General features: G+C 43.8%; 1 protein-coding gene across 1 annotated transcript in view; it reads right to left on the bottom strand.

Annotated features, from left to right (window-relative positions):
• The window catches only part of SLIT1 (slit guidance ligand 1), an 899,254-nt gene that overhangs the window by 279,646 nt on the left and 593,012 nt on the right, over positions 1-26,596 (bottom strand). Inside the window, exon 9 of the mRNA XM_078643589.1 lies at positions 14,203-14,350. Coding sequence (XP_078499715.1) covers positions 14,203-14,350 — 148 coding nt within the window. The remainder of the gene's footprint in view (positions 1-14,202; positions 14,351-26,596) is intronic.

Below are 26,596 nucleotides of genomic sequence, written 5' to 3'. Positions count from 1 at the left end.
TAACGAGATTAGTACAGATGCTTTTCCTCACGAAAATATAACGCTAATAAGATATTGATGTAACATTTCAGGCAACCTTCTTAAGACAACAGTTCTTTAATGTTCTATGTATTTTGAAAAAGCAAACTATTGTACTCACTTGTACCCAGGGCATGAATCCTAAAAAAAGAAGCGGCGGACTAACTAAGTTGGGCAGTATACAAGTTACATCATGGCACGTGCCATAACAGCGCATAATGTCACGGCGCGTGACCTTGCACTGGAAGCGAGATCACAAATTGTGACATCAGACATTAAGACCTCACACATATGTTTATCAGATATATCATGAGTAATACAAGGGGGGGCCAATAGGCCCCCACGCAAGCATGGCGGGGCCCGGCCCCTCCCACACCCCGTCCCTTTCGGGGCCGCTTGCCCCGCGCCCTCGCCCCGGAAGTACTTGTGTGCTTCCGGGGCGAGGGGGCGGGGCCGCGGCGGCGAAAGGGTTAAAAGCCTGGGGAGCGCGGGAAGCGGCCTCTTTGTGCCCGCGCTCCCAGGCCCGCTCCTCGCCCCGCCGTGGGGCCGTGTAATTTTCTGTTTTGTTTTCCAGGTCCACTGTCGGCGTTTCGCAGGAGCACACCCTATGAAGCGGGCAGCGAGGAGCATTTTCTTCGTGGCGGAGCGGGAGAATCTGCGGTGACCGGAGATCGGAGAATCTGCTGTGACCGGAGATCGTGCGAGCTATTGGGCCCCCAGCGGCCCGTAATGTTTTCTGCTTTGTTCCCTCTGCAGGTCTGCCGTTCCATACTTGAGGAGCAAGCAGAGTCGACGAGGATCGTGGTCTCGGGAAGGAGCGGACAAGGGCGGAAAAGAGGAGCCATCCGGAGGTCCGAGGGATGGTGGACAGACTTCAGCAACACTGGAGCAGCGTTCGTCGCGGCCACCCATCGTTTTACCCGTCGGAAGGCTGGAGTGCACAGGGGCAACGGAGATAGGGTAAATTTACCTAGGTAGTGCGTTGCCCGTTGGGACTATGTGCCGTTAGTTAGAGTGTGGTGCGCATATTCTCATGGTGGTGTGTTGGGGTACTCATGTTCCATTTACTCATTTACTGTTCTGATAACGTGTATATTCATTAGTTCCCTCCTTCTGATTGAATGAAACTGCACTTAAAGGTAGATTCAAACTCGCTAAGTGAGGGGCAACCTAGGAAATATGGTGCCTGACATAGGGATGCACCAGCATATTACCAGGAGCGATTTTAACAACATTTTGCATAAGAAACAAGCAGGGAAATTATTTTCGCCGATAGCGTTTGGTCTGCTCTTTTTGAGTCAAAACTTAAGTTAGTTTAGAGTGTGGTGCGCATATTCTCATGGTGGTGTGTTGGGGTATTTTTTGTGGGTTAATGATACCGATGGGGAGCACAAGTTTAATTTGCGCTATGATTGAGGTTTTTGTGCGCTATGTTAGTGGGCGCTCGTTGAGCAAAAATACGCACTTTTATGTGCTCAGTTTGGACAACGAGGTTGTCGTCTGTCGCCATGCTAGTCCGGGAAAGTAAATGAAGGAATTTAAAATGAAGGTAACTGAGGATCTTTCCCGGACTAAGACAATACTGTTTAGTTACATTATTCCAGAAAGCGTTGTTGCCAAGTACGCTGATTCTGAAAGAGTTGCATGCTCTTTCTACACAGAGAAAAACACAATTTGGGGAACATTTAAATGAACATTCCTAATTATTACTCTAAAATGCAACATTAAAAAGTGTTATCAAAAGTGATGGCTTTAGAGTGGTGTGAAACGCGAGCGTTTGTCGAGTTGCCGCATGCGATATTGTCCAAGCTAATTGTTGTTGCACCGGGTTACACGCGAAGCTAAGCAGGGACAGCTAGGGCACAAAGTGGATGGGAGACTACCATTGAAGGGCAACGTTTTAATTTTGTTTTTCATAGAAACAAAGGGTTAGATGATAAGGTACATAGTGAAGGCACCCCAATTGTACAACAGGCGGTGATGGAAAGTGTTTTTATACTAGTTAACTTTGTGGTGGGATTTTATGTAAGGTTGTATTTTAGGCTTTGCAAGTTAAAGGGGTATATACCCTGTTGTGTGTGTGTGTCACGTTTCGGGTAAAGTCCGCGCTATATATGTAAGGGCACGTATGAATACATTGCGACCCCACGTGCAATGGGGCCCGGGTGGGACCGCAGTAGGGTATACAGCTGGGCGAGAAGCAGGTAATCTGTTCTCAGGTACTGGTCGCATTCATGTATAGATGTGGTTCCTATCGTGGAGCGCTATGAAGCTTTCGGGTAAAGTCCGTGCTATATATGTAAGGGCATAAATAAATACATTCCACGTGCAATATGGCCCAGGGGGGATCGCTGTAGGGTAGTCAGCTGGATGAGAAGCCTATTCCCCTTCCATTGCTCAATAGGCCAATAACGTCACCATTCGCACAGTATAGCGAGAACATATAGTTAGTCCAAAGCGCATCTTTTATACGCGTGATGTCAGTCCCTGGCAGGGGTATGAGATAGGAACTCCTATTTTGTCTATAGTATTACTCACTCTGGAAACTGTCCCTGGCGTGAATGATGCCAGTCTGGTTTTGTGGCGTTTATGATTGTTTTAACCGAATTGTCTCTGCAAGGGCCGGGTGCGCCGCACACATCATTTCCATGCGCAGACAGAACTGTGGGGCAGAAGGGAACGGAAATACATTGAGCTTCATGATTTCAAGGGTACAACAGGCGCAGTGACACAGGGGCCCAAAAAGGTCCAAAAAACTCTGATTAAAGACCGAATAGTACTATCTTTGGTACTGATCAGGCATTTACGAGTACTGGGACTAGGGACAGGGTGTGTCTTTATGCCTGGATAGAGAGGAATGTAGATTGCATGGACAAAAGTCTGGAATGCGGGTTTTTCTGTTAGGCATACATGAAGCTATATCTAGCTGCCTGCGCTACCACCTAGTGGTCAAGTTTAAAAGTGCGGAATCATTGGCTTTCTACACATGGGGATGCACGAATGTGCGATATGATGGTGTTTACAGTACTTACACGGTTGGTTTGATAAATACCATTTAAATTTTAGGCTATTGGTAAAAATGGAAATATAGCAATGAGTTACATATCTTGGGATTAAGGTGGAAACATGATAGGCCCAACTCCGTTCTGTATAAAGTGCCACAGTGGAATCAGATTTTCATGCTAGAAGTGACGTGATCAGTCCAGTTTAGTTTCGAAGGGCCAAAGTGGATGTATTAATGTTTACACGGTATATCACGTCCCGTTTGGCTCCACTTTGGTGGAGAAGTGTGGCTCAATGGTTAGAGTGGCAGACCCTGATGCAGAGGTCTAGCCCGGGACAAGTAGTCAGTCCCCTGTCTTTGCTGGTCTTGGCTCAATTTACCAGCAACTGCCAGCCTCTGATGTTCACGAATTTTCATTTGAGTACAATAGTGGGGTAGGAAGGCACTATCCCAGATCATATCACACCTGTTTACAAGCAAGTTGATCCAGTGAACGGTAGACCGGGGGACCACCTGGTATTGGGGATGGCAATCAGGCAGTGGGAATTTTTAAGTAGAATTGTGTAGGTAGGTTAAGTACTATCCCACATCCTATCACACCTGTTTACAAACAAGAGGGTTCAGTACATAGTTGGCCGGTGTGACCACCGGCTACTGGTGATAGCAATATGGCAATGGGCCATGTTATCTCACAAGTTATTTAAAAGGATGGGTCGGGGCCATAATAAATTGCCTGCTGACATGGGAAGAATGTTATCTTTTTCTTACAATCAGGAATGTCCAATGTAGGCACAGGAGGGCTGCACCCATGACAGATTGGCAGGATAGCCAACACGCTTTTAAAAATGTTATATTTAGAGGCACTGTATCTAAATGCATTTAATATGTTAATTCTAATCTCAGGGATGCCGCCCATTGTACGCCTACAGTGGGGCAAGAACACGTCAAACGATCATTTGTCAGAATGGTTATAGTGCAAGGAACATGAAAAACTGCCCACATGGGTTTAAAGGCTGTGACATTAGGAGAACAGTTGCTGTGCCCTCGCTGTTCCTGTATGACTCAGCAACAAGACAGTCGTGGTAGCTACTTATGTGGTAGTTAGACAATGTGACCATGAGGGCTGGGCGGGCACTGCAATCTGATCCCTGCTTAACACCCTCCTTGCACTGATCCCGCAACCCCATAATAATTTTTCTGGGTGCGGGAATTTTTTAGTGTTTTCACTTCACCTGGGTATATGCCCACTAATTACAACGGTAACATGGCAGAGTGGTCTACGTAATCGACAATACTAGTTCAGGGTGACCGGGGGGCTTGCTGATTCAAGTTACACTTGCGTACGTGCTTGCCTCGGCCTATATGCTCTTGCGAGTCGACTTAACAGCATTTGGCACTTAATTCTTCCCCACCTGTTTTTTGCCCAAGTAAGTCTGCCATACCAAAGGTCAGCCAGGAAATTGCCATTCCATAGTAGACCTGTTAGTTTCAGGTAATTTCCCCAGAGGACATAGAGCACGCAAAAAACTCACTATAGTAGAGTGGATCTAAAGAGGAGGGTCGCGATCATGCCTAAATCCCATCTCTGATACTGCTGGTGCTCTTATATGGGCAGGAGGGTCAGACAGATTTGCAGATGAACAGGGCTGAACTGGGGGAGGCAGAATGGGTTGATGAACGGTAACACATTAAACCCTGATCCTTTGAAACTAATGTTGCATCATGATTTACAATAGGTGGCGGTATGCTATGAATTGATTGGACAATCCTGTATGGCAGCGGGCGGGCCACCTGCTACTTGAAACTTGTTAGGGAAATGATGCTCAGTCTGGGACCACTGTCTTGACCACTGTCAGCCACGATCCAAGCCAACAGTCAGGCGCAAGGGGTTCGATATTTAGAACACGTATATCTCATCAAGTTGTGATTAGGTGGGTGCCAATACAAACGGACTGTTCCTTTTGAACTGATATCCTAATCATCCTTAAGGAGTCATGAGGGCGTTATGGTATGCACTGGGGACTCCATGCTTTGTGTCGCTGCACTGCACACTGGGTAGTGTTTGTTAATGAAGGCCATTTTACAGGGCACTCCTCGTAACACTAATACAGTCACGCTACAAGGGAACCCAGACTGAGGCTTGCTCAACACTTAGTCGGAAGTGTTTAGGAGTATGCATCTGACGCTAATCGTATCTAAAACGTGGCAAGGGATGGCAATGTAAGACTAGCACATGTACTGCAGTTATCGCCAGAAACACTAATGGTTTGTGTTTATCTTTTTCATTTATGTATGGCCGGGTCCATGGTGGATATCGGGAGTGCACCGCATCACAGCAGCTGCTACAGGTGGACAGCCCAAGGGATGCTGACGTCAGATAGAGGATGGCAAACAACAACGCAAGTGTGATGGGCGAGCGATCAAAGGACGCAGGAGGTGCCAACACAGAGTTGATTGTTTTGGTGTGTAAGCCCTTATATTGGGCTGGCGGCAGTAATGTAGCAGGATGTGGTTTCACAAAATGGCAGTATTTGGCACGTGGGTACGTAACAGGAAAAGGTATACCTACAGTAACGGCGCCTGTGCACGCAGGGCCACCAGTGTCAGCATGATATGCTTAGATCACCAAATGGTAAGTGACAACGGTAGAGATGGGACAGTACACAAGGGTGTGCATTCCTAGCTTCGGCAACCCCAGGAAGGATAGGCCTACGCAACGCCTCATTTCCCCGGTTCAGGATGTGGGGACTTCCAGGGTAAATGTAGTACCATTCACTTAACACTTTCCAGAACGTAGTGGCGAGGTGTGGATGGTTAGCAGACTGTACAGTAGGCCAGTGGGAAGAGTAGAATGGGAGTACCAGGATACCCCCGGTCAGAGCATCTACAGGGACCCTCGAGAGGCGTGCCCCCACACCCTCGTTCATGTTAGGACATGGGGTAACGATGATAGGACCCAGATTGCACCATGGGGGGCTGCGTTTTCCCCCGGCTGCACGTAAGAGGGGGGGGGGCAATTAGGCGAGTGCACGGAGTCACTCGGCGTAGAATCACTCATTAAAGAGGATCTACACTTGGTTGGAGAAACTATTTCATACACATTATTGACAGAATATCCCACAAGGGGTCATCTCAGGATCAGGTAGATTAACAGTCGGCTGATAATGAGGAGTTGACGTTTATTAAAGGCTCTACTCACAGGCGGGGGGGTCCAGTGGACAGAGTCAGGGATGCCATAGGGGTGGGGAACAAAATAGCAGGGGTAGGGGGTTTGTGGATTAGGAAGTTATGACCTTTCAGTGTCGGCGGTTTGGGGGGGGCCAGATAGTCGGTTAACTACCTGGCCTGTGGCGGTAAGGTCATTAATCGGTGAGCAGCATTTTAAGGTCCTTACGGGGGGGCGGACCCATTCACGAAAGGGGCCGCCCGCGGGAGGGGCCATTGGTCTCTCTCAGAACTTCAGGGGCAGGATATGATATCCCGTTGTAAAGGGTGCGGGGGAGGGAGTCTACGCTTTCCTCAGGCTGGTAGCCACCCCTCACAACACTGAGACGTCACTAAGGTGCGCGAGTGTCTGGGCCCTCCTGTTATGGTTAAATGGAGTTCCGGGAGCGCACGTGGGTGAAACGTGCCCTGGGTTGCGCATGCGCATCTTCAACGTGAGAGCGCAGCTGTAAAAGGATCTGACACCGGTTGGCGACCTTGCCGTAGGACTTTATTATTAAAAATATTAGAATGCAGTTTAATTTTCAGGATGATTAGATTACGTTAGGAAACACGCTGTACTAGCTATTTGTTAAGGTTAGCCCATCATACCATGTCGAAACGGATGTCCATCTAATCTTCTGAAAAGTGTGCATTTTAATAATTGTCAGAAATGTTTATTTGATTAAAGTTTTTGATTTGTTTTTATATTTTAATAAATACGGCCAGGGGGGGGGCCCCGTACCCCCCCTTGACTTCCAAAGACCCCCATGTGTCGACTGGTTGAGTTGGGTAATTCAGTCAGTGTGTTAAGGGGGGAGGTGGCCGGCAGTCCAAGACCATGATACAAGGGGGGGCCAATAGGCCCCCACGCAAGCATGGCGGGGCCCGGCCCCTCCCACACCCCGTCCCTTTCGGGGCCGCTTGCCCCGCGCCCTCGCCCCGGAAGTACTTGTGTGCTTCCGGGGCGAGGGGGCGGGGCCGCGGCGGCGAAAGGGTTAAAAGCCTGGGGAGCGCGGGAAGCGGCCTCTTTGTGCCCGCGCTCCCAGGCCCGCTCCTCGCCCCGCCGTGGGGCCGTGTAATTTTCCCCACCCTCCATCCCTTGTTAGCAGACCTTGGGGCCTGGCAAATGGTGAGAATCAGGTTGGTCAATGTGCCAGACTATAGGTTTAGGGGGTTCGATCCAGTAGGCCTTGAATTTCCCGTCTACTGGAAGGTAGAACAGATGTAAATATTTTGTGCAGTGCCATGATATTTAACTAATTCTCTCCTTAGGCCTTTTTCCCGCTTACAGGAGTATCTGTATATGTATATGTTTTGTGCTTTGCTGTGTATTAACAATTTCTCCTTAGGCCTTTTTTCCTTTTAGAATAGCAATGTCGTATTTATTATGTGTGTCTGGCGGTAAGGTCATTAATCGGTGAGCAGCATTTTAAGGTCCTTACGGGGGGGCGGACCCATTCACGAAAGGGGCCGCCCGCGGGAGGGGCCATTGGTCTCTCTCAGAACTTCAGGGGCAGGATATGATATCCCGTTGTAAAGGGTGCGGGGGAGGGAGTCTACGCTTTCCTCAGGCTGGTAGCCACCCCTCACAACACTGAGACGTCACTAAGGTGCGCGAGTGTCTGGGCCCTCCTGTTATGGTTAAATGGAGTTCCGGGAGCGCACGTGGGTGAAACGTGCCCTGGGTTGCGCATGCGCATCTTCAACGTGAGAGCGCAGCTGTAAAAGGATCTGACACCGGTTGGCGACCTTGCCGTAGGACTTTATTATTAAAAATATTAGAATGCAGTTTAATTTTCAGGATGATTAGATTACGTTAGGAAACACGCTGTACTAGCTATTTGTTAAGGTTAGCCCATCATACCATGTCGAAACGGATGTCCATCTAATCTTCTGAAAAGTGTGCATTTTAATAATTGTCAGAAATGTTTATTTGATTAAAGTTTTTGATTTGTTTTTATATTTTAATAAATACGGCCAGGGGGGGGGCCCCGTACCCCCCCTTGACTTCCAAAGACCCCCATGTGTCGACTGGTTGAGTTGGGTAATTCAGTCAGTGTGTTAAGGGGGGAGGTGGCCGGCAGTCCAAGACCATGCATTTAACGCATTACAAAATTAAACAAATGAGATTTTGCATCAGGGTTGTGCCAAAAAGTAGCGGAACCTGATGCAAAATCTGGGCCTGAACTAATACTTTCACATTTTTTTTAAAACCCTGCCACAAAGAAATTGGCTACAAGGAGAAGCATTATAGTACATCTGTTCTGCTTAATTGATTGCAAAGTCGGCATTTTAAAATATTTTATGGGGTTAAGGATCCTGCTACAGAGATCTTTGTGTGCCCAGTAAATCTCAGGGAATAGTAATAGTGGTAAGGTAACTCTGGAGGCTAATGTTTTGCTGGAGGAGTGCTTTTAATGGAACTATAGAAGTGCAGGTACTCTCTAGCAGCGTCGGAGTGGTAACGCGGGCACTCGGCAATGCCCGAGGTGCCGGTGCCGAGTTCCAGCTGTGGGCTGCTTTTGGGGCAGTCTGGGGGGCCGATTTAGGCGGTGTCGCTGTTGTTCAGATACAGCCAGCGGCCCAGTGGGTGTCTGAGTGGCCTTTCTGGAGGCAGATGGGCGCTCATTACCTCACATTTAGCAACAGGCAGAGAAATCACTTTTTTTTCACTCGCAGGGCCGGCCCATTAATGTATTTATACCTAGCTGGGCAGGGGGCCTGAGCAGAAGTGGCCTCACTTGTTTTCAGTCACCAGTGTAAACAAATCCGTGCATTTTTTGTACCCCCCCATTTTTTTTAAAATAACATTTTGCCGAAGCAGTGTTTTAAGGAAAGGCAGTATGCAAATGTGGGCCACTTTTTTTTAGCATCCCCGGGCCGATTTTGAATCCCAATCCAACCCTGCTCTCTAGATGGAGTACCTGATTGCTCCTGAGAAGTGCCAGTACTCTCCCATTAAATGTATTGCAGCAGTGCTGAGAAGTGCAGGTACTCTACAGTTCAAATTAAAGAACTGCAGGTACTCAGTATCAGACAATACCTACCCATTTATAGCATTGTGCTGTAGAGATCTGAGTTTTGTGTGGTCCCAGATTTGAATTAAGTAGTATAGAAGGTTAATTAATCTCCTGCAAAGCACATCATGCTAGTCCTTTACTACTTTTAGAACAGAGATCCTGTTGTTACTTGCAGTTCATAAATTGTAATCTAATATAGCACAGTGAGCTATGAAGTACATGTGAATCCTACACTTTGTAACCCTCAGTGTCTTATGTAACACATCTTGTACATTGAGTTACACACTTACGTAATGTATTGTCAATGTATAATGTGTATGTTACGTAAAGCACTCTGACACCCTTCACTGGGATGAGTAGCGCTATAAAAGAAATAAAATAGTGATATTTAAAAAGTTATCTCTGTAAATACTGGGACAGACTAACACATCTGATATTCTTACAGTGCACTTATATACAGGGACTGAACAAAGTCAAAAGAATGCCTTTCTTAAGTGCATGTGAATTGATAACAAGCTGTGTGCCTTTTTTTCCCCTCCATTACATTTGCATCTAAGTTTGAGGCTCCAGAACATGTCCAGCCAGGACACTAAGTTCAAAGGAGGCCTGATAACCTCTTAACTTTGGCCTTTATCTCTGGCCCAGCTGTAGGTAAACATATATAAGCCCCCTCCCTGCCTGCAGTTGCTGCTGGAAATGGAAAGCAGACAATGTGGGTGTCTGAAAATTACACCAGAACAAGTTCTGCATATTTCTACGGGTCCAACATCTTGGCAGGGTGGACAGCATCTACCCTGTAACAATAGTGGGTGGACGCAGTTGACCCGCATGTACCCCCAACTTGTGCCCTGCTTGTAGAAAAGGTTTTTCCTAAATACTCATCGTAAGGAAAACCTAAACAGTAGACAGAGCGTATGAAAATAAATTTTTTAGAAAAAGCTTCATCAAAGAAACTTATTCTTCAAACAAAGAGTGAATTCATGAAGGACATGTATGAAGAAAGGTACACTGAATGTAGGTGCCTCTAATATACCTCAACGTACCATCACTAGCACTGTGCTTACTAATTAATCATAGCCAACCTGTGAAAAAATGTCATATTGCCCAATGGGTTTTCATCTAATGTGATTCCTTTCAAAGATTGTCAATGTACTGGGTACCCATAGCCATGGGAGCTGTAGAAATAAGAAGAAAGCAGAGTCTCTTGCTAAATCAGTTATCCAATGTCAGTCAGCAATTTCAATACCTAAGATGATACTCTGTCAGTAATGCATGCTATGATCCTGGCAATGATCAGTGATCAGTGGTATGGCCAGGTAAGAAAGCAGGTTGGGATCCTGGCAGAATTGCAGCCTGTGATGCTGGCAACTGTCCAGGCAGTTATCACAATAGCAATGCACGCTGGAGGCCTTGGAATAGCGCTAGTTTTGAGCTTGATGGTAATGCAAGTTGACATACTGCAGCCAGAGTGGGACTTGATCTTCCCAGTAACACCAGTTTTGATCCCCATGATCAGGTGAGCTGCAGCTCTAGCAGTATTTAATAGAACTCTGGCATTCACGTGACCTGTGATCCATGTATTGATGCTGAGATCTGGATTCTTACTGTAATGTGAGCTTTGATTCTTGTAGTAGATCAAGCTAGGACTGGGGAAGAAATGCAAGCTGGTATCCTGGCAGTACTTTGAGTTGCGTGGTGGTTTTCTTGAGACTGGGATTCAGACAGTACTCCACGTTGGGATCTAACGAGCAATGAAGGTCAGAATCCTGTCAGGAAATTCATTTTAGATCTCAGCAATGCCTTGAGTTGACCTCCCACCGGTAATGGGAGCTCTGTCTGACCTGTGTAGTGTTGTGAGCTGCGATTTTAGTAGTAATAAAAGGGTTCTGGGTTCGAGTAGTAGGCTGATCCTGGTAGCTATACTATTTTGCAGCTGTTGCCTCTGATGAGCCTGTTATGTTATGTTATGCAGATTCGTACAATGCTTGGGCTATTGGTCTTACCTTTTACTGCATTCTACATTGCTCAACGACAGCCTTTTAATTACAGTTCATCCCCAGAGGCTCAATGGATGGGGGAATGAGTGATGTATGAATTAAATCAATAATTTCAGAACGTATGAAATTCATATTTAAAGTGGCTTCGTTTTCCATGAGGCTGTACTTTTCACATTTGTATGCACAAAAGCCAAATTGGTTTCAAATATCCGTAACTACAACCTTGAAGCGTACTTGATTGGAACGAGAGGCATCATTATAACAGGTCACCCCTCAACCGCTTCTTCGGAGCGCAAATCCAATATCTCGTCTCGGGAAGGGCCAACTATGACCAGTGAGCATGGCTCACTTCAAAGGCTCGCACAAGATATGGCTTACGGCATCAACAATCCTAGTGCGGCACAGAATGGCTTGCTTGCTGCTTTAATTCGTATCCATCATGCACTTGTTCTCTCATAATGCCTTCACCGGCGGGCCTGAATCACACTGTAGTGCACAACACTTTTCACAATAAAAAGTTTCCCTCATCATTGACGTCTGGTAGAAACTTGTCATCTGCCATAAAACATCTTGTGGCTAACCAGCCACGACCCTTGCAGGTAAGAGAGGTGGGACAACGGGGGGGGGGTCAACAGACGACCACGAGGGAAAATTAAATAAATAATTAATTTTCCCTCGTTGTCATCTGTTGAAATCACCCCCACCCGGCCCCACCGCTCTTACCTGCATGAGCTGCAGCTGTGGCTAACCTTCTCCTTGTGAAATGCTTTTTTTCTGAAATGAATCTTTCAACACTTAGAGACCCATCTTTATTCAGATAGATTGTGTAACTAGGCACATAAGTAATGCACAAAAAGTCGAGAAATACATAAAACAAGTTAAAGATGGCCCTGCCGGACCAACTTTGGAATGTAATATCATTCTACGCCGTCAGCCAGCGAATGAGTTATTGAGTTAGTGCATTAGTTAGGCAGTATTGCACCGAAAGCAGAAATGCGTCTCGACATGTGCTGTCCAGCCCTGCTTTCCATCTTTCAATAGCTGTTGTTATATAGGCAGCACTGCCTTTTAATCCCACTGGAAGGCATTATACATGGAGTTGTAAAAAGGCACAGGGCACATGGAGTGCAGCTGCGTCTGATCTCTGAGTCTCTAACAAAAAACTGAGTTATTACCATAGAAAATATTCAGAAATGATAGGTTGTTTCTCCAACTCATCAAGTTGCTTTCACTACCAATGTGAGACACTTATTATCAACGTTAATAAGAAGATAGCCATTGGAATCACCGCTTACCATCCTACGCGGTATCTTGTTGTTAATTAACCTACATGATTTACAAAGATATTTTAAGCTTTTGGGTAGGTTTACACTTTTGAACTACTTTTCGGTATTCCCAAACTGCAGTTTTGTATTATATTACTTTTGTGTAGTAGCTTACATTTTTATAGTAAGTCCAGCACTACACATGGCCAACCACTGGTACTGCAACAGCCTTCTGGAGAAAATAATGACGGTATGGACATACTATATTAATGTAAATTACTATAAAAGTGTATGTTACTATGGAAATGCAGTTTGTGAATAGCGTTTTGTAGTAAGTGTTGCAGTATCACTCTAGTACGCTACAACATCATACAAACAGCAGTTTGTGAATCAGGCCCATAGTGTTCTGTGTGTCTTCTTTCCATAATCATGGCCATGTTTTGCCAATGACCAGCATTTACTTTTTGTATGGCATCCTTGCTGCCTTTTTGTTGATGTAACCTTTTGAGGAGTACTTTTAGATACTAAAGATGGGTGGGTAACATTTTTGAAAAGAGGCCTCAGTTTTCACACAAAAAGATAAACAAAAGTGTCTAGGTGGATTAGTGGGCACCGAACTAATGATGGCACCAGGGCTAGACTGGGAATCAAAACCAGCTCTGTCAAAAACACTCAAACCAGCACAATTCTTTCCCTTCCTCACTCAACGGCTCTCTTCCCACCCATTCTCTCTCTTTTCTTCTCTTCTCTCCTGTCTGAGCTTTCTCTTTCGAAGCCCCATTGGTGCCATCTGCAATAGAGCCAGGAAAAGGGACAGAGGCTTCAGCAGCAGCCAAGGTCTTTCAAAGTTAGCCTTCAGTGACTCCAGTCCACCAGGAAAATGCCCGTTGGAATAAAAGGGCAGATCATGCTTAGATGGCACTTTACTTCAGGGAACTCCTCATGTGGGATAGTAGAGTCACAACATTCTTAATATTTGTAGAGCAAATATGACAACATCATGACTAGGGGTGGCTCCTCCGCTAAGGTGGAGGAGCGTTGCCCCACTGCCCCAGAGCAGTGAAAAAAGGAAAAAAAATGAGAATAACCTAGTTATTATCATTTGATTTTTCTTAGCTACGGAGCTAGGTTAGGGAGGGGTAGGAGTGGTGGGCATATTCTAAGTGCGTGTGATGGTTTGACTGGCCGTCTTGAGCCGGCCAAACAGTCATGCGCACTTTGCATGCTCCCCACCAGGCTGTAATGCACAGCCAGGTGGGGAACATGCACAAACTCATAGTCCCCATCTGAGCGCCGAACCACGGGTCAGACCAATCACAATGCTTCATTGCAGTGATGTGATTGGCTTAAGGGAGGCTGTGTGCTTCCTGCTTTCGTTCCGAGACTCGTCAGAAGGGAAGTGGAGGAGAGACTCGCCCAAAGAGGTAAGTGTTTTTTTAATAGTTTTTTTTTTTACCCCCGCCTCCCCCCACCTCGCACCCCCTTTCCCTGCCAACCGCCACTGATTTTGCCATTCCCACAGCTTCCGCAATTCTGTAACTCCTCCGGCTAGGTAGTGCCTGTTTCGCAACTAATGCAACACTGACAAAACTGTGGTTAATCAACCAGTTTCCGGCCTGATTACCTAAATCTTTTCCCAAACCTAACTCTTCCACACCCAAAGCTGCATTTGCACTCATTTTGCTACTCACATCTCAGTCATCGTTTCGGGGAGGTTGGCAGGGATGGCAGTGAGACCCTTTCCTCTGCAGTCTATGATGCCATTGCTGCATGTGCACATGGCTGGGCAGGATCCGGTGGAGAGGCTGCAGATCTGAGAGTGAGAAGAATCCACTTGACCTGCAAAAAACAGTAAACCAGCGTGACACTGAGGAAGGTGCAACACATAGAATTACAATGGGCAGACCACTCTCTAACTTCATTGAAAATGCCTTCTAATGCTATTGAGAATCCCCTCTTACTCTATAGAAAGCCCACTCTTGTTAGGTTTATGAGAATGCTAGAAAGACAATGACACAGGATAATCGACAATTTCCTCAGCAAGCATGTAAACGTTTACAAGGCCAAATGGAGGCGCTGAAACAACCAACATATTAATGTTAGAATACTAAACCATGCATTAAATTAGCCATAAGAAACTGATGATGCTATTGAACTTACCTGAAAATTGTGAAAGTAAGACATTTACATTTGCTATTGTTTCTGAATCTAATTTATGTCACCTTCTTCACAGAAGTCTCTGAAAGTAACTGGAAGTTAGGGGTGGTTGGACTCCTGTTTGCATTATTTGGCCACCCCTCTTTTTCATACTTTAAATCAGTGCTTTCCATATATTTTTGGATTGCAACCCAATTTTTAGAGGAACAAACTTTGCAAACCACCTACCTTTAATGGACATGACACAGGTGATTTTTTTACGTAACTTAAGAATTGCATGTTAGCGCACTGTCCTTTACATAGCACATTGTCCTTTGAGATGGCAACTACATTTACAGACATACAGTTGTACTGATAAAACTATATTACACACAAATGATAATGTGTGGAACTCGGGTTTCGGTATATATACATCATTTGTGCATCACCATGATCTTGATTCGTTTTGATCCCATTAAAAATGTTGTTTCCATCAGACTTAAGGATTACAAAAGAAGTGCTAAAAATGTGTTTCATTTTTGCTTTCCTAACTTCTGAAAGATTATCACATAATTCAAATTACTTTTTTTCTCTGACTGCAAAGTGAGAGTAATTTGTAAACACCAATCTCCATGAAAATAAGCACCAATTTGCCAGAAGACATAGCCTGACATTTGTCCTCTCTCTTTGAAGCATTTCAAATGTACCAGGATAAATAAAGAATGTAAAGGCGTCTATATTGCTTGAACTTTGCAAACCACCAAAAACCAGCTCACAGTTTGGAAAACACTGCTTTAAATCGTGATGCAAACATGTCATCTTGTTAGCCACGCCTTCTCACTGGTGCATCTGCACTGGATAGGGATAAAAGTAGGCATTTAGCTCTCCTACATGTCCTCACTGTTCCCTGTCAAATGCAACCTTACAGCTTTTTCTGTTCTTGAATGGTGATTAGAGGTGACAGGTTCCATGTAATAGTGGTTGCCATCTTTAAATCACTTGGTAGCTATTTTATTTAGTTTCTATTTTAACTGTTATCACACTTCTTTTAATTTGGTTTCCTTTTCCAGTACTTTCTGGATGGTAGAAGTGGCTGGATTTCTGTTTACATTATTTATTTATCCATCCCTCATGTTCATACTTTAACTCATGACATGAACACGTTATCTACTTAGCCATGCCTTTTTCTTATGGTGGACTATACCTGTAGCGCAGAAGATGCACATGGGAGGCACACTGCTGGAATGCCAAAGGCTCCCAGACTGTGCCCTGCACCAGGGGTTTTCGCCCCTAGACTGTGCAGATAAGACTAACCTATTCTTTAAATTTTCTAAAATTGTTCACACCTAAATCTTTTGATGAATGCAGTCTGTTAGATGTAGCCTATACATCTAATTCTACCTGTATAGGTGTGGCTTAATAATTACTTACTAACCTAGTGCTCCCACGTGTCCCTTCCCAAGCGCAGGTTGGATATTTTTCATTTCATTGGGGTCCATAAACCGGATATCATCTTTCTCACAGAAACCTGGTTAGGTCCATCATCGGGCCCTTGTATATTAGGTTCCTTACTGAAAGATTACTCTATTAAAAACAAAGACTGACAGAGCAAACCAGGTAGACATTTGCTAATATTTGTAGATCTTCTATCACTTGTACTGTATCAGACTACACAATTCTATGTGGCGTATGCATTATGTACTCATTGCAAACAACAGCCAAAACCACTTTATCTGGAGCTTTGTTATACAGCCCCACCTCCACTCTAAAAGAGATTTTCATAGTCAGTTAGGTAATTCTTCAGAACCTTTTGCCCTTAACTCCACAAACATCATCATAGTTCATGATTTTAACTTTCACCCTGAAGATACTCCTAACCATGACCCTGTGAAAGTACTAGAGGCTCTTATGTGGCTTAGCAGCTAGAGCGGTCGACCTCGAAGCTGGGGAACTGGGCTCGAACCTCAGCAGTGACACTCCACATTCTGTAATTGTGGGTAAATCACTTAATCTCCCCGTGCCTAACATGATGAATGTGTCCATCTGTAACGCAACTGGAGCTCCTGTAAAGATCTCATACCTTCAGGTTGAGTTCGCACTATATAAAAGTCAGAAAATTTGTAAGGAATGTAACTCATGCAACTGGCCACACTTTGGACACAAACTTCTGTAACCAGACTAAAGTCTGGGTTCCTTCACAGCCCCCTCTTACTTGGTCAGATCATTATGCTATTTTCATTAAGTTCCAAGTGTATTCCGTGCAACCCACCTGCCCTTGTCCCTTATTCAGAAGTTTAGGTGTCATGTTTGACCGTAGCCTGTTGTTTGTCACACAGTTTAATAAAGTAGCTGCTAGAAGTTTCCACATTCTAAGCATTCTGTATAAAATCTTACTCTTATTCCGATCCCTGTTCGAAACTTTAACTCAGTGGTTTACTCATCCAGATTAGAATATTGTAACTCACTCTATCTGGATGCCCCCCAATATACTTTGCAACGTCATCGGCAGTTCAGAAAGCAACAGAGCGCCTCGTCCTGAATCTCCCTAAAACTGAGTCAGTCATATGTCATCTGCTCCGCTGGCACTGGTTTCTGGGTCGAAAAAGAACCAGATTTAAAATCTACTGGTCTGTCATATCTTCAGTGTAAATTCTCTCATTACAAATCCTCAAGAAAACTCAGATCAACGACTAAGTTCTTGCTAAAATAAAAGTTTCTAGATTTTGGAGGGTCATTTATTTCATATCTTGCTGCTAAATCTTGGAATACTCTTCGACTAGACATGCCTACTAAGACTGATTATTTAGCTTTCAAGCTATATCAAATTCCTTAGTTTGCCTTCTCCGTATTATTGGTTACCTTTGGCCATCAGTTGTGTTGTATAAATATATTAATTCATTCATTTATTGAATTACATTTGCTAGGGAGGTGTTTGGGTCTGATTCGAGTTGAACATGTTTGACTCATTGTGCTTCATCAGGGAACCATACGATTTATATAAAATGTATTGTAATACTATAAATAAAATCAAATATATAATAGAAAATATAACGAGCCCTCCATTGAACTGTCTTAAAATATGGTTTATGTATCTTTGAAAGATTCATTCTCAGAATAGGGAAAGGAAGGAAAGGTGTGGATATAATTTCGGTCAAGCCTAAGATAATACACCAGAGTTGTTCACGTTGAACACGATGGCGCTTTAGCTAGCTTATCTGTTGCCTCTAGATAGTGAACAAATGACGCACAAGGCACAACAAGGCTCATCAGTGTAATATGCGATGTGTGTTTATATCGCTAGTGCTTTAAACCGTAACTGGTGCTGCTATGTGAAGAGGAGGATTCAGGCTCTGTTCAAATCTCTGGCCTTTGGGACAAATGAAAGGATTTGTTTGCTTTGCAAATGGTTTATAATTCTTCCATTTGAAAAAAGTATGTTTCAAATGCAATCAAAGTCCTTTCACTTTAAGTGAAATGCATGACATGCAAAGAGAGAACATTAAAAAAAATTAGTTTAATCTGTTTCCAATTGGAAAACCTTTTAACAGCCTCACATTATTTTAAATACATTTTTTATTAATTACAGTTTTACAACCGTACTTAAGACAATTTTGTCTCCAAACACGTTCTTAAAGACACAAAATTTGAGACATATTTTTGAAAAAGATTTAAATCTGCTTTATTAAACAGAGTATCTTTTAAAAGTGCAGTAAATTTCAGTTGCCCTAAAAAAAAGCCTGCTTTAAGTCTGCTGGAGTAAAGAGCAATAGGGACAGGAGGGACCTTGATGTAACACCCCCGCGGTGACTAACACAATGTCACTCTCTTGCAACTTCCAAAATATTCATACCAGCATAAAGTTATGTGATCTTGACTAACCAGGAAAACTAGTTGGACTGTGTCGTGCTTGCTGTTTTGAGTTTCTAATACTGTTTAGGAATAACATTCCACAAAAACATTTTATGTTACAGCTAATTTTACGGAAATCCTAAACCATTAAACAAGATGCATGATTCAATAAAAACAGAGAGCTCTTGGTTTAACAAAAATATCTTTGACGCAAGCCTCTCATTTGCTGCTGGGGGTGTTCTGCATCACTTTGGGCCAGATGCATCATGCATTTTGCTCCTCGCAAATCGGCCGATTCGCAGAATCGGCCCGTTTGCGGTCACAAAAAATGCATTTCTGCTGCAGCAAACCCAATTTTTCGATTTGGTAACCTGTTACCGAATCTCAGAATGGGTTTGCGATTCGCTATTTGGAAGGGGCGTGTTTAGGGCATCCCTTCCAAATAGCGAATCCTAATGATATGCGTTAATGTTCTGTGACCGTGAATGCGGTCGCAAAACATTTGCATATTACCACCCATTTGCAAATGTGAAGGGGTCTCAAAGGGACCCCTTCCCCTTTGTGAATGTGAGTTAAACCATTTTTTAAGAGCAGGCAGTGGTCCCAGGTACCACTACCTGCTCCTAAAAAATGAAAAGAAAACAATCCTTTTTTTTTTTTTTAAATGCTTCCCATTTTCCTTTAAGGAAAATGGGCTGCATTTGAAAAAAAAGAGTTGCTTTCTTAAAAAGCAGTCACATAAATGGTGGTCTGCTGATCCCAGCAGGCCACCATCCCTGTGATGTTTGTGATTCCTAGTGGGTCACAAATTGCGATCTACCTCATTAATATTCATGAGGTAGGTCATTTACGATCTCCTGGGAATCGCAAAAAGTGTTAAATACACTTTAATGCATTCCGTTTTGCAATTTCCTAATTGCGAATCGCAAAGATTCAAAATTAGGAAATTGCAAAATAGGGCCTTCATACATCTAGCCCTAAGTTCTTAACTGACCTATTCTTTCTTCCTGTTGGTCTACACCTGTAAAAACAATTAAAAGGATTCTTATTGAAGACCAAGTGATGTTGTAAATAGATATTATATATAACAGTGGAGTGCCGGGGTGCATCTCTTACATTCTGCATCATGTAGCTGTGCTGTCGATTGTGTTGTGCTTTATGAACAAAAAGCGGTGTGTGAGAAACTGGGTTACTGGTTAAGGGAGAGTGAAACCCTACTCAAGTAGCAACCACAGTTCTTCCCTGGATGAGGCACAAGCAACCCCCAAATTAACCTGTACTCAACCGTCTGGTAGGTTGGCACATCGCATTCAGGCTTAAAGTAGAGGCAATGTGTAAAGTATTTATGCAGCACTTACACAGTACTAAAGTGAAAATATACCACAAGAAAAATCCAATGCCAATTTAAAAGAATATGGAAACACTTAATAAATAAAACAAGACAAAAATGACATAAATACAATCAGTAGAACCAGAGATCTGCAATTTTAAAGATTTAGGTGAAAATAGCACTAAAATGCCCAAAGCGACACTCGTGGCTATATGTTCGTGCGAAACCGGGAGAAATTCACAAGTTCAGCCCGACCATGATGGAGCACAGGTTGGATACAGAGACCAGGTTAGTCCAGCTGAAAAGTTATCTTCCCAGTCTAGGGCCAAGAGTCCTGTTCAGAATGGAGGGGGCAGGGCGGAGCAGAGAAGAGTCGCGGGCGGTCTCGATGTGGCACGAAGAGCAGGTCTGGCGGTAGGAATGGGCATTGCCGCAGTGCTAATATCCAGTAGCCTTTGCGAGTGATCAGGCTGGAGCTTCACAGAGGGACTCCCCTTGAGTCATAGATGCTGTAGCTCACACCTGAGGCATGCTTAAAGAGCTACTTAAGTGGGTGGCACAATCAGAGCTGCAGGCCACAAGTAGCATTTCATTTACAGACCCTGCGCACAGATAGTGCCATTTTACTAGGGCCATACAAGCAAATGTAATATGCAAATAGGTTAAAAGCCAATTATGTCATGTTTTGAGGAGAGAGAACACGCTCTTTGCCACTGATTAGCAGTGGTAAAGTGCACAGAGTCCTACAGCCAGCAAAAATGAAGTCAGAAAAACAGGAGTGTTGAAGGCAAAAAGTTAGGGGGAAGCCACACCAAGAATGTCAGGTCTAACAAGGTAGCTCCTCCCCATAATACAAAACCAAGCTTTATTGCTGAGTAACTGGGCATCTGTCATCCTATCTACAGACTCTCCTTCACTGTAAAGCTTCTTTAAGGAGAGGCACTGTACAAGCAAGAGGCTTTTCAATGCAATCAGTATTCTGGAGGAATTCCAGTTTGAATTCAGACCTGCTGTTGCATGAAACCTGTTCCTCTGGATCCAGCAGGGCATGGTTCTGAGTTTTAGTCAAGGGAGTCAGTTTCCTGTTGATGTTGGGCCCTTTAACTTCATTATGCTACTGATCACCTTATTTACGCAGTCATCTCATTGCGGTAACCAAGTTACAGTCTGTTTCACAGCAGCATGAGTAAATTACTTCATGCATTTAGCATACTTAATTATGGTGCTGGTCTGTTGGCACTATTGTTAATTGAGAAATGCGCTAAATCAGAAGAAATCTGATTTACACCTGGTGTACAAGAATGACAATGTAATTCAAATCTCTTGAAGAAGTGAGATCTCGGTTTTTCCAATCTGGAACAAGAGACGTCTACTATCTCCAGATTAAAGTCTATAATTCACAGTTCAGCAATTGTAAGTGTCATTTAGTTTTGCTTTGAGTCATTTTGGATGTAACATAAGTTGAAACCACAGTTTACTGGCATTTGAAAAAGCAAACAGGCAATTCTGAGAAAGAGCTTCTAATACAGTCTGCTAGTAGTAAGACCTCCTGGTTGGCAATAGTCCTTTTCAGACAACAGACCAGATCGGTTGTATCATTAATTTGCACTAGCTATAGCAGGGTGCATGGCAGACAATTGTAAAGTGTGTTTCTATAATCAAGCCTGAAATGTAGATCTACTTCCACCAAAATGGTTCTGTTGCCAGAGAAGACAAAGAGCTTACAGCCTGATTCATGTACAGGCCGTTTTGCGTGGCCCTAATAGCGAATCATAGCGACTCGCTATTGAGGACACGCAAAACGGCATTCATGTAGGAATTGCTGATTAAATAGCGATTCCTACATGTTCTTTATTTGCGAGTAGCAATTTGCTACTCGCAAAAACTCCCCATTCATTCCTATGGGCCAAGAGGCCCATAGGAATGAATGGGGAGTATCCCTTATTTGCGAGTAGCAATTTGCTACTCGCAAATAAGATAGCGATTTTAAGGGTGCCAGGGGTGTCCAAAGGACACCCTGTAGCACCCCTAAAAAGCACATTTGAACAGGTGTTGCGCACACACATGTCCAAAGGACATGTGTGTGTGCAACATGCAACTTAGAAAAATGTTTTTAAAAGCATTTCTCTGAGTTTTTGCTATTTACCGAGAGGTCTGACCTCTCGGTAAATAGCGGCCCCAAAAGTGCTAAATCGCAATTTCCTGATGTGTCATGAATAGCATTTAAGGAATCTCTAATAGAGATTCCTTAAATGCTATTCCTCGCATATTTGCTAATTCTTAAATAGCGATTTTTGCATTTGGGATCATGAATACCAAATGCAAAAATCGCACTCGCAAAGGGCCAGATTCTCAGAATCTGGCCCTTTTGCGAGCGCTATTGGCTACATGAATCAGGCTGATAGTCTGTTAAAAATGCATACCACCATCACAGCCAGTGTCGCTTAAGATAAGCTGTTATAGGTACCCATGTTAAGGATGAAAAGTTGACCTAGACAAGATTTAAACCTGCAGCTTAGAGATAGCACACAGATCTGTCTTTTGAGCTATCATACTACCTATCTGAATCTGTTTCACACCACCATCTTTTTTTCTCTTTATTCAGGTATGTGGTCAAAATAACCCACTGCATGGAATACATTGTTAGATTGTATAAGGAGGGTTTGCATGTATTGAATTATAACTTCATATGAGATGTTTGCGCTCATGTTGAATAAATGAACAGAAGTCTAGAAAAACTAAACTCAGAATTGTCTCTGGGTAATGCCACCAAGGATGGAAGACTACCACGTGCTGCTGGTCCGGACCTTGGAAAGAAACAAAGTATTGCCACCAACCTCCACGAGAGAGCATATTACAGGAACATTGTTACTTCATCCATTCATGCAAAGGGGTGATCGGCCTTCAGGGAACCAGAAAAGCCTGCCTCAGTCACATGCGGTGTGCTGCATATGCAAGAGGTTAACTCAAGATCGGGCTTTAATGTCATGGTTTGAGATTTCATGAATGAAACCTTTATCATTGTGAAATATGCCTTCTGAGTATCAGCATTGGCTGACAGCAACCTCTCCTCTCATCAGAGGCACAGCAGTTGTGCAAAAAGCCAGTGTTAACTGCCCACCCTTCACCCTCTCATCAGCATTGAACGAATGGTGCTGCAGTGGTCACATTAGTCATCTCTTAACTTGGCAACTTTTGAGCTATGAGTCTTCTCTCCCGGTCGGGCAAGAGCTACTGCCTCAACAGCAGCCTTGTCTGCCTTGCGGAGGACTACCCCATGCTCTGCACAACCAAGAAAACTGTAGCACAGCCTGGAAAGATACACAAGGATGCAATTCGACAACAAAGCATTAGGGACTATAAAACAAACGCTCCCCTTAAAAAAGAACCAGTTTACCAACAAGTAATGGAAGAATGTGTATTGGTTCTTCCATTATTTTAGCAGGATACATTGCAATACGTTACTGCACTATGGTGATATGGTACCTACACTACAGCATAGTCCTGCCCAGTGGTATTACACGCCAGAGGTGGGCCAGAGTGGAGATATCAAAATAAACCTCCAGGCTAGAAAAGGGACCTAAAGACAATCTGATGATATTGAGGCAGATAGTGAATGTGGTAGCAAGAAATAAAAATATAAAACATAAATGCAGGCGTCCAATTTTCTTCTTAAGGGCCCGTTGCTGGCATTGCTGAATGACGGGCTACCAAATACCAAGGCTGCCTAGTTTTGATTCCACTTCGTAACTCTTTCCTCCACCACTGTACACTTCCTGTCTCTTCTTCACACTCTGATAGTTTCTTTTTCATCACTGTTTCTTCACTTTTCACTGTCTCCCCATTATTCTGCTCCTCTTCCTCCCTGTTCTACCTTTCTCTAATTGTTCTTGATCAGAGACGGATGGTTGAATCCCAGTTTATAAAAATGAATGCCAGTGCCGACCACCTACGACAACTGGCACTGTATAAGCACTGCCAGAATATATTATGTCTGAATTCACGGCTTCGTCATAATCATAAGCCTTTGTTTAAAAATATAATTGGCTCCAGGACAGTCTGAAAAAACATAAAACATTGCGAATTCTTTTATCAAAATGTTTTCTCATCCTTTTTCACTTCCCCTTGTCCCAGTACAACTTTAATCCACTCCGCAAGATCTTTGTCATGTTGCTCATAAATATTGTGTCATCCAATAATGTTTTGATCTTCCAAGATCAAAAGGAGGGGTCATGGAAACATTTAATTTCTGACAGCTGGGTGACAGCAGTGAGCGGTTTTCCCTTGTGCGACAGAAGAGGCCCCAGACCTGGCAGATCCTGGCTCTGGGGTCCCGGCCGCTGCATCCTCCTCGAGCCAAGAAGAAAGAGCCATGTGAAAGGGATTAATCTGAAAGGCAGAGAGGTTGAGGACCGGAATCCAAATCTGTACTTGTGAGCCCTGAGAACTAAACCACGGACGAAGCCTACTTAATGTGGGAAAGACCCAATTAAGGCACTTCTCGATAATGCATGGTCTCAATAATGGATCAGGAGGCAGCCTTCACTCATCTAACACTCACTAGGGTTCAGATCAACTTGATTGGCTCCAAGACGCCATTTTGTTAGAGAGCCCCTAACCCCTAGGCAGCATAGCGTAATATAACAAAGGGCCCTCTTCCGTGCTCAGAAGGTGATTGTGTGCTTAGCACGGAAAACTTGCAACAGAAAGGGTAGAGGCATCCACAAAATGTGTATGACCCAATGAAGGCAAGGTTGGTGTGTACCGCCATGTACTACACAGGACTATTTTCCTTGACGGAGAGATCTAGTTCATAAGGCCTGAGACCTGCCATGGCTTACAGGGAGAGGAAGTGACTCCTTTCTGAAGATGCGTAAGGCACACCCAAAGAGTGTGTTTTGTACGTAAACAAGAGAACTGGCGCAGGAACATCAGTAGAACGTGAAAATGCCCCACTGACAAAGTTTGTGTGAAGTAAATAAAACTTTGAAAAAAAACAACTCAATAGATATATTTAAATGAACACTGTATTTCCATATAGAGGCATCAATTGTGTTATTTTAAATATTAATGTTTATGTAAAACTACATCAAACGTAAGGTGACCGGCTCAAATCATAAAATATCATTATTTCCTGAATTTGTTAATATGCAAATCTAGGATGTAGGAATTGTTGGCAACTGGCAACATACACTGTAAAGATTGTTAGTAGGTGTACCAGCCTTTTAGCAGAACCATGATATTCACTCTTGACTCTTCATGCTAATACCTCAGAAAAGTGACAAAGAATGCTACCGCTTTGCAAGTCAGAGGTGGGTTGAAGCCTCCCAGACTCAATAAAGAGGACTCCAAGCAGGGACGTTCTCCTAGGTTTCTTAGGCAGGGCATAAACCAGAGTCTATGTTTAACTTCTAAATCACCACCATATGCAATAAAATGTTTAGAATAGTCTGCATGATGAAGGAGCAATGCAGAACTCTGCCAAGACCGTCCAAAAACAGATAAACGACGTGAATTGAAGTGTATTCAAATACACTTGCTCTGATGTGTATGGAAAGAGTCTCATGCAGAGCTAAATTTGAGCCGGTGGCTGCTGGTGTGGGGCACAGGCACTTAAATTTGGGGACCAGCACTTTTTTTCCTGTAACAAATATTTACCGACTGCAAGAGGAAGAAAAGCACACAGATTGAAAATATCTTACTTTGTTAGAACTTGCTGCTTTTACCTGTTAATAAACCACCTGCTTCTCCTGCTAGTCACCTGTTTTTGTCTTTTTCTAGCAGTTGTGGGCTAACCATTTCAGGTTCTTCCACCCAATCAAGTCAAGTGGAATGTTGTGGGAAGGGATACCGTTATCACCCTATTAATGGGTCAATTGACTCTGTTGAGGAACTGCTCAGCGTATTGCTGCCTGCACAGTCACAGTAGTCACTGGGGAAGAGTAGGCAGTGGAGCGCAGACTAGGTTGCGTGAGCAAAGTGAATAAAAGTGAGTGCAAGGATGCAGAATTGATGGCAAGCTTAGCCCATGTTTTGCTTATCTGTCTAAGGTGGGAGTGGGTGGGGGCAATACTCTAGCACCAAAAGGGATGCATTGGCTGCCTCGAAAAGATTATATGGCCTTGTGTCTGCAGATAAGAAGCAGAATCAGGTTAATGGCAGCACTGCATCCACTGGTGGGCAAGGACCCCTCACAGTTTCAGGTAGTCTCCACTAATCAAGTGCAAAACCCACCCATCCCCAGGCTCCTGTACCTCAGAAACCTTGGCTTCCACATCTGTATCAACCATCGCAGGGGGCAAGGATAACACATGCAAGGGAAGGGGTCAACTAACAAGTTACAGGTTGGTTGCTGTCTCCTAGGAGCCAGTTGGGTTGACATGTCTGATGAAACCAAGGCCAAGCTTAAGAAGGGTGCATATATTGATATATTTGAACTCATTTTTAAAAACTGCTTGTGGAAGGTCCTAAAGAATGTAAAGAGGGTTCCATAAGTAAAATAACCCTGGAGGTTCAAGAAGTATTGACCAGCAGGGTGAAAGGTTTCACCATTTGTCAACCTGTTATGCTAATAAAGTGTCCTCCACTGAGGCCTCAAATGGCATTTTACCAGAACAAGACTGTGTGTGCATTTGAGTAATTTGGCTAGAGTTGCTGAAAAGATTACGTCGAGACCATCAGAGTTAAAAAAAAAAAAACAACAACACAAAAACAGGCAAAAAAATATCGAAGGAGACAAGATGGCGGATTGACACCGCCGGAGTGGAGGA

This window comes from Lissotriton helveticus, chromosome 5_1 (genome assembly GCF_964261635.1).
Source record: "Lissotriton helveticus chromosome 5_1, aLisHel1.1, whole genome shotgun sequence".
NCBI classification, from domain to species: domain Eukaryota; kingdom Metazoa; phylum Chordata; class Amphibia; order Caudata; family Salamandridae; genus Lissotriton; species Lissotriton helveticus.
The sequence above is the reverse complement of the archived record's forward strand: the minus strand, read 5'-3'. Positions and strand labels throughout refer to the sequence as shown.